The 8779-nt window shown below is 38.9% G+C and overlaps 1 protein-coding gene across 6 annotated transcripts in view; it reads right to left on the bottom strand.

Annotated features, from left to right (window-relative positions):
* Positions 1-1470: 1470 nt before the first annotated feature.
* Positions 1471-8779, bottom strand: part of LOC124152642 (sodium/hydrogen exchanger 9-like) — a 61244-nt gene continuing 53935 nt past the window's right edge. For 4 of the 6 annotated variants that reach the window (XM_046525648.2, XM_046525643.2, XM_046525645.2 and 1 more), the window contains one exon: positions 1471-2129. Coding sequence is in view for 4 of the 6 variants with exons in the window: in XM_046525643.2 (XP_046381599.1) it covers positions 2037-2129 (93 nt within the window). In the remaining 2 variants the exon portion in view is untranslated. Of the gene's footprint in view, positions 2130-6511; positions 6531-8779 lie in introns of all 6 variants that reach the window. The other 2 variants (XM_046525646.2, XM_046525647.2) reach the window with 2 other exon arrangements.

Below are 8779 nucleotides of genomic sequence, written 5' to 3'. Positions count from 1 at the left end.
ACACTCATCCAAAACATTCAGATAACATTTCATTCCATCAATGTAACAGTTGGTTTGAAACCAAATTATTATTATTCCAGAAATAACTAAAGGTGTTTCTAAGTATTTGCAGAAACAGAGCAGCCCTCCCTGTGACTGCCATTTTCTCAAAGCGTCTAGTCTCCCAGTTCATCCTGAGGAAGGTGTGTACACCAAGTTTAAGGATAATTGCATTACGTTTGAGAAGGTGTAACGACAAACCTTGTTTTCAGTCACATGACCTTGACCTTTCACCGTTCAAAGGGTGTGGGTGTATGCATGCGAGCAAGTGAGTTGGGTTTTAATACTGCTTTAACCATACCTCAGCTAATCCTAATCATCTTATTCTTTTGAGTGAGTGAGTGAGTTGTGTTTATCACCGCTTTTAACGGTATTCCAGTTATATCACAGGATGTCAGCTTAATGTGGGAGGAAAGCCCGAAGTGGTGCAAGTCTTAGATGTTTACCACTTCGGTGAAACCCACGAGCATGGATATGGTGCTGACAAATCTAGAAACATAAGCGCGGTGAACGGGATTCTAACCCACAATCATAGGTTTCAAACAGACACATAACACAAACCTCGCTTTATGGCAGAAATAATGCTGATGTGACGTTAAATTTAACTCACTGTCATTCCCAATAGGAAATCTGTGGAAATCCCCGTTGATTTACATAATCACATCAATAAACCACATATTTGTTAACCACAGTTGAGGATAACCCATTTGTGAGTGAGTGAGTGAGTGAGTGAGTGAGTGAGTATGGTTTAACGCCGCTTTTAGCAATATTCCAGCAATATCACGACGGGGGACACCAGAAATGGGCTTCACACATTGTACCCATGTCGGGAATCGAACCCGGGTCTTCGGCGTGACGAGCGAACGCTTTAACCATTAGGCTACCCGACCGCCCCTAACCCATTTGTGAAGACAGTTAATCACAGCTAAGGATAACCCATTTGTGAAGACAGTTAATCACAGTTAACGATAACCCATTTCTGAAGACAGTTAATCACAGTTAACGACAACCCATTTCTGAAGACAGTTAATCAAAGTTTAGGATAACCCATTTGTGAAGACAGTTAACGATAACCCATTTGTGAAAACAGTTAATCAAAGTTAGGATAACCCATTTCTTAAGACAGTTAATCAAAGTTTAGGATAACCCATTTGTGAAGACAGTTAATCACAGGTAAAGATAATCCATTTAGGATGAAGTTAACTACATGTTAACATGTGTCTAACATTTTAAGTATACTATGATGTATAACATATCCATCTTAAGCTGAATCGAAGCTATTTACGACCCTCTTGAGAGCTAAGGATATGCAACACCCACAATCACCCAGTTTTGAAACTATAAGAAAATGGGTGCAATTAAAAAAGAAAAATCATAATGATTTAAATTATGAACCCACCCCCCCAACCCCCAGCCCCCAGCCCCCACCCCCTTCACCTTGAAAAAAACACACCACAGGTCCATTGAAGTCAAAATCTGAGTTGTCCTATTCACATGCTTGTTGGCATAGTCAACCCTTGTGTGAAGTCACAGCCTAAACATGCCTAGATCACGTCATAAACTACCACTCTCTGCTTCAGTGACTAACAAACTGCTATTGAGAAATCATCAACAATGTATGGTCTTAATAAGCTACTTATGTCATATTATCTATAATTCATCATCATTTACATGACAAAATCATCCACAAAATCCAATGCTACATAGTCTGTGGGAAGTTGATACGTTGGTAATGTTCTTTTGAACTATGAGAATCTACTGTGTAGGAACACAGGCATATGCAAGCACATCACATTTCAACACAAGCTACACACAAAATAAGAATATTTGAACAGATTCACACAACATATAACCTTTCACAGCACTGTGCATTCGGTGCAAAGAAAACTCCATTCCGAAGACTCAGTCATGGAATTCCTGTTTGCTGAAAGATATGGGCAGTATTGGAATCTCAACAGACAAGAGTTATCTCCCATAGTGAGAGTAGTCTCCCCTTCTCAGACCTTGTCGCCAGCTGGCCCAGGCAGATTAACTCTTAAGTTCATTGGCTGGCTATTGTGACCAAGTCCCAGATCATAGGTCTCTGGCTCCTGCAAACAAAGAGTAGAAATGGTTGTGATTCACAGTCATCGTTATAGTTCACAAAGAAGGTGAAGGCCAAGTCACTCGCTCTGTTCTCAATGTCAGAGTGAGTGTAGCCCATCGGTGCACAGTGGCTCACCTGGATATGTAGTAAACAGACTTAAATCTCAACAAAGACAGATATTGAAAAGAGCTGTCTGCATTGAAATTCAAATATTTTCTGCAATAAATACTGAGAATTAAAACACAAATATAAAATGTTTTGAACAAACTATGATGTCATCATGAGGAGAAACATTCAAGCTAAACCTCAGCTTCCTCAGTTTGTCAATTTACACAGATAATACCCCTTTGAGAGAATTTAAGAGCATGGTCAAAACAAGGTCAAAACAAGGTCAAAATATATTTAAAATATCCAAAATACTGATACTAATGACTAATGGCCATTTAGGTGTTTGAACAAGGCGGGTAAAACAGAAAAAAGATTTGAGCATGGTCAAAATTCAGTGGTTAAAATGGAAAATATTATGAAGAACGGAACATATGTGTATTAAATATACGTACACCAATTTCATCACATTTTGAACTGAAATGGCTGAGTCATTGCCATAAGAAATTTCAGCTTCTAGTGAGGGCGAAGTGCAAAGGTCAAATTATGGTCAAAATTTAAAATATCACTAAAAACAAAAATATATTTTAAGCCCCACTACTAACTACACATGTCTCCAATTTCATTCCATTTTGAATAGAAATGACTGAGTATAGCCACAAATAGGTTTTTCAATAAGATTGCTGCTGTCAAAATGAAATTAGTATTTTTGTTTGTTTGTTGTTTAATGCTGCACTCAGCAATATTTCAGCAAAATGAAAGCAGGGAAAATAATATCTGAACCTCAGGAACAGATTAAGGTGCTATCATTGGTAGACACATGCATGTGAAGGTTCACACAATGCACAATGGACAAACAGGCCATGATATAAGCTCACTTAACTGTGACTGTCAGTCAGGTGAGCTGAAAATGAAACACTGCAAGTAAGCAAGTCATAAACACATAATAAACATCCTTCTTTTTAAAACATAATACTGCATGTATATCAGAAAATGTTTCGTTTTAGTCAGAAGAGATGAAATCCTGAAAGATTACCATCGAAGAAATAGCCAGATTTGTTTCAATTTCCAAAAATTTACAAACATCTACAACACAATACTGGACAATCTGAGATTGTATGCATCGTTTACTTATTATTGGGCCACTTTCTGAAAAGAAGTTAACAGCATTAAAATGTCTGAGCATGTAAAATATTCTAGCCTCAACCAATTTTTCCATACCACAACCCAACCTTCACCAAGATCAGTGCCACATCAGACTCAATGGAGTGCCAGCAAGAGTGTCATGAAGGGTGCAATGAAGAGTGCCATGAAACATTCTTGGATGACAGATGACAGATGACAAAGGGAAGCCAGTATAATGTATATCACGGTATGTCAGCTTGATGTCAGAGGAAATCCCAAAGTGATGTCTCAGACATTTACCACAAGCACGGTTATTGTGCTGGCAAACCAGGAAACAGGATCAGGGCAAACACGGATTTGAACCAATGATCTTGAGTTCCTGTCACACCTAAGGGGCACAACTCTGAACAATGAATTGGGACACTTTCGACAACTTGGCTACCTGTGCCAGTGTTTGAAATAATTTTTTAAAAAAAGGACAGTCGGGCAGGTGACCCATAACTGCTGCCTGCCCATCTTCATAGTTACCTGCCTGCATTCAGACATTATAAATATTGAAAAATCGCAAATTACGTCTTGATTCACTTGTAATAATGCACACAATCACTTGAGAATCTACAAGGAGTTATAATTACACTGAATACATAAGTAGTCTTAAAAACAGTTGGGTAGGCGGAGGAAAATTTCATGCAGCCCGACAGTAAAGTTAGCAGCCATGGGCAAGGGGGCAGGAAGTTATTTGGGTGGGACACTGACCTGTGCCGTTCTTTGATGAGAGATGATGAAGTGAAGGCTGAACATGCAGACACACATTGCTCCTGACCACCTACAGAGTGAGTGAGTGAGTTGGGTTCAACACCACGTTAAACAGTATTCCAGTTATATCACGGCGTGACAGTTTAATTGGGGAGGAAAGCTCGAAGTGATGCTGGTCTTAGACCTTTACCACTTTGGTTAACCCCATGAGTACATGTAGAGATGTTTAAAACTTAATCAAGCCAGACCAAGAATCCAGATCAGGGTGAACCTAGGATTCAAACCCATCAAGCTCACTGCAATCAGATCCCTCTGAGACAATACCTCTCTGCGTGAAGATCTCAAAACACCTTAATAGAAAGTCGCATCCGGAGAACATTCTCAACTGTCAGTCAACTTGTCTATTCTTGGTACTACTTAGCTAACATTTAGACCAGCATATCTGATTTCTGTATCTCGAAAAACAAAAGTGAATCAGCCTGTTCTGAATGTAAATAATAAAGGCCACATCATGTGGATATTTTATACACTGTCGTTCCTGCACACAATGGCATCTACATCCCAAAGGGAGTACCATCAAACTAATAGATGTGTTCTGAGTTGGTTTTCTTCTGTTAAAATAAAGATTTCTGAATCAAGGTTTCAAAGGAAATGAAGACAAATTGTCTGAGAAAGCTGACATATGACTTCAAGAACCTACACATCTTACATTTAGATTGGGCTGTGAAGAATCACTCAGTGTTCACCTGATGCCACGACCAGCAGAGGTGTTGTCATATCTCCCAGTGGAGAGGAGCCAAGGTCAGGATTTGAATGAGTTAGAGATGTTGTGTTTTCACTGCTTGCAACAACTCTGGGATGATAGGAGGGTTGGATTAGTTGTGACAGGATGTGTGGATCGACACTGGGATATACCATGCATTTTGGTGTGAAAGAAGTTTCCAGCTTGGTATTTTCACACATGGTCACAGATATATAGCATGATTTTACTGTCAAGTGGTAAATTAGAAACTCAGAAATTTTAAAAAGAAAAAACAAGGATTTTGAAAAGAAACCAAAGAAATGTTTTGTTTCTTTTAGATATCAGAAGTTTTTCATGTATATATACATATATCATCTCTTTAATTACAAAATCAATTAACAAAACAAAATAGAATAAAGGAAGTGACCATTATCCCTGGATGGCAAACAAATGTTAAAATATTCAAATTCCTAATTAAAAATCCCAAAAAGGTTCTATTCTAGGGTTATTGTATCTGGACCAGCAAAACTAGTGGTTGATAGTATAAGCAACAATTCACGACTACCATGACTACACTACAGGCCAGGTCAAAAACTGCGCTTAAGTGAATTCCCATCTAGTCAGGTCTAATGTCTCAGTTATAGAGAGGTCAGTGTTTGTGACTGTGAGGGACTTTGCCATGCTAGATGTCTGTACCAAATGCCCCACACATACGAACTCTCTGCAGGACAAAACATCTGAACAAAGCGACACAACAGCTTATATTTTATGAGTGCTTCAAATCTAGGGGCCATGTCCATGAACCAACCAAACATGAAGCGGACACATTTATTTTTTCAGGTCGCAGATGCCCTGAAACAAATTTCTACAATTTGGAACAGAAATAAGAATATGAGAACATTATTTCACTCACTAACTATGAGTTGACTAATGTTCAGTTGGTCCAGTGGAAATTGGAAGTTACATAATGATTTGTCATTCTACAAAATATGTTAACATTTCTTCCTTTTTTCACTTTCCACAACCAAGAATGCCTTACAAACGATATCTTTAAAAAAATAGTCTGCATCATAACCACCACCTGTAACCACCCAATCTCGTCACTCGCCTCTTACGCCAAGCACAGTCGCCTTTTACGGCAAGCATGGGTTGCTGAAGAGGGAACCCAGATCTTCACGGGTAGCAAGAGTGATTGAGCGGGGAGGCCACTTTTTACAATACCAGTTTCATCACAGCTTCACACATTGTACCCATGTGGGTAATTGAACCAGGCCCTCTGTGCGTTGAACTGTTAACCACTGCCCACCCCACCCCTCATCCTCAGACAAAGCCTAATGAAGGACCACAGTTCCTGTGTGCCTGCAAATATGGTAAGGGCGGAATGTCCTGGTCGGTATCTCACAATCTTCTTACAACATAGAGACAGAGGTACTGTAGCTCACCCGACATTTCAAATATGTGAAACACATTTATCCAGTTCAAAATCTGCAGTAAATTCAGGATTGTAAAAATAAATAAAAGGAGCTTGGCTAGACAGACGTGCTTGTGAAGTGCTGACAATATCTCATGCTGTGTGACAAGTATGCAGCGGAAATGATCTAGAGAACAACAGGTGCTGTGAACCAAAGCCAAGCCAAACAACAAAACCCAATATCTACCTCATGCATCAACTGTTCCCTGGAACAAAACACAACAAACATTACACAATAAATAACAACAACGGCATGATTAGCCCCAGTGACAGGTGTTGCCACCAGCAGCCTGTACTATACTGCAGCATACTAAACACCCTGTATGTCTTTACCTGTGTTGAGCTTCATGCAATCACTATCTGTATGTCTAAACCTGTGTTAATGTGCTTGTCGACCTTCATGCAATCACTATCTGTGTGTCTTTAGCTGTGTAAACATGCTTGTTTACCTGTGTTAATGTGCTTGTTGAGTGTGTTTGTTGACCTTCATGCATTCACTATCTGTATGTCTTTACCTGTGTCAACATGCTTGTTTACCTGTGTTAATGTGCTTGTTTACCTGTGTTAATGTGCTTGTTGACTGTGTTTGTTGACCTTCATGCATTCATTATCTGTATGTCTTAACCTGTGTCAACATGCTTGTTTACCTGTGTAAATGTGCTTGTTGACTGCGTTTGTTGACCTTCATGCAATCACTATCTGTATGTCTTTAACTTTGTCAACATGCTTGTTTACCTGTGTTTATGTGCTTGTTTACCTGTGTTAATGTGCTTGTTTACCTGTGTCAATGTGCTTGTTGACTGTGTTTGTTTACCTCCATGCAATCACTATCTGTAAGTCTTTACCTGTGTCAATGTGCTTGTTTACCTGTGTTAATGTGCTTGTTGACTGTGTTTGTTGACCTTCATGCATTCACTTTCTGTATGTCTTTACCTGTGTCAACATGCTTGTTTACCTGTGTTAATGTGCTTGTTGACTGTGTTTGTTGACCTTCATGCATTCACTATCTGTATGTCTTTACCTGTGTCAACATGCTTGTTTACCTGTGTCAGTGTGCTTGTTGACCGTCATGTATGTACAATCTGTATGTCATAACCTGTGTCAATGTGCTTGTTGACAGTCATGCATGTACTATCTGTATGTCATGACCTGTGTCAATGTGATTGTTGACCGTCATACATGTACTATCTGTATGTCATAACCTGTGTCAATGTGCTTGTTGACCATCATGTATGTACTATCTGTAGGTCTTAACCTGTGTTAATGTGCTTGTTGACAGTCATGCATGTACAATCTGTATGTCATAACCTGTGTCAATGTGCTTGTTGACCGTCATACATGTACTATCTGTATGTCATAACCTGTGTCAATGTGCTTGTTGACAGTCATGCTATACTATCTGTATGTCATAACCTGTGTCAATGTGATTGTTGACCGTCATACATGTACTATCTGTATGTCATAACCTGTGTCAATGTGCTTGTTGACCATCATGTATGTACTATCTGTATGTCATAACCTGTGTCAATGTGCTTGTTGACCGTCATACATGTACTATCTGTATGTCATAACCTGTGTCAATGTGCTTGTTGACCGTCATACATGTACTATCTGTATGTCATAACCTGTGTCAATGTGCTTGTTGACAGTCATGCATGTACTATCTGTATGTCATAACCTGTGTCAATGTGATTGTTGACCGTCATACATGTACTATCTGTATGTCATAACCTGTGTCAATGTGCTTGTTGACCGTCATGCATGTACTATCTGTATGTTGTAACCTGTGTTAATGTGCTTGTTGACCTTCATACATGTACTATCTGTATGTCGTAACCTGTGTCAATGAGCCTGTTGACCTTCATGCATGTACTATCTGTATGTCGTAACCTGTGTTAATGTGCTTGTAATTCAGTGAGACTATTTGCCAACTTAACCTCTATTAATGTGCTGTGTTTCCATTCTAAATGTCGGCTTGTATTGCACACCCATGGTATAGACGTCTCTTAATATTCTGTTTTTCTGAATTTGCTGAAACAACTGAATAGTCATGCACAAACATAATTTAATGTATATGAATAGCTGATTATATGTGAATAGTTGTAGGTATGTCAGTAGTTTCAGGTACATGAATAGTTTATGTGAATGTATGTGAATAGTTGCAATTAGTTGCTTTGTGTATATAGACGTTCAAGTGAATAGTACAGTGTTGATAGAGCAAGTAAATAGTGACTGGTGGTGTGAAATATCTGAACAAGGCAAAACATGCCATTATTGTGTCACGCACAGTTAAAACAATCTCACATTTCTGTAAAAAACAAAGGATTAACATTAGCTGCATGCACTATCTGAAACTAAAATAGATCAAGCCACATTTCTTTGGTTCTAAAAACATAAGGTTAAATATTCTCAACTTCTCGGATTAAAACACAACATGGGTCAACTTCTCATGTAA

This window comes from Haliotis rufescens, unplaced genomic scaffold (genome assembly GCF_023055435.1).
Source record: "Haliotis rufescens isolate VD_foot unplaced genomic scaffold, xgHalRufe1.0.p SCAF_9, whole genome shotgun sequence".
NCBI classification, from domain to species: Eukaryota; Metazoa; Mollusca; class Gastropoda; order Lepetellida; family Haliotidae; genus Haliotis; species Haliotis rufescens.
This window is presented reverse-complemented; position numbering and strand designations above follow the sequence as displayed.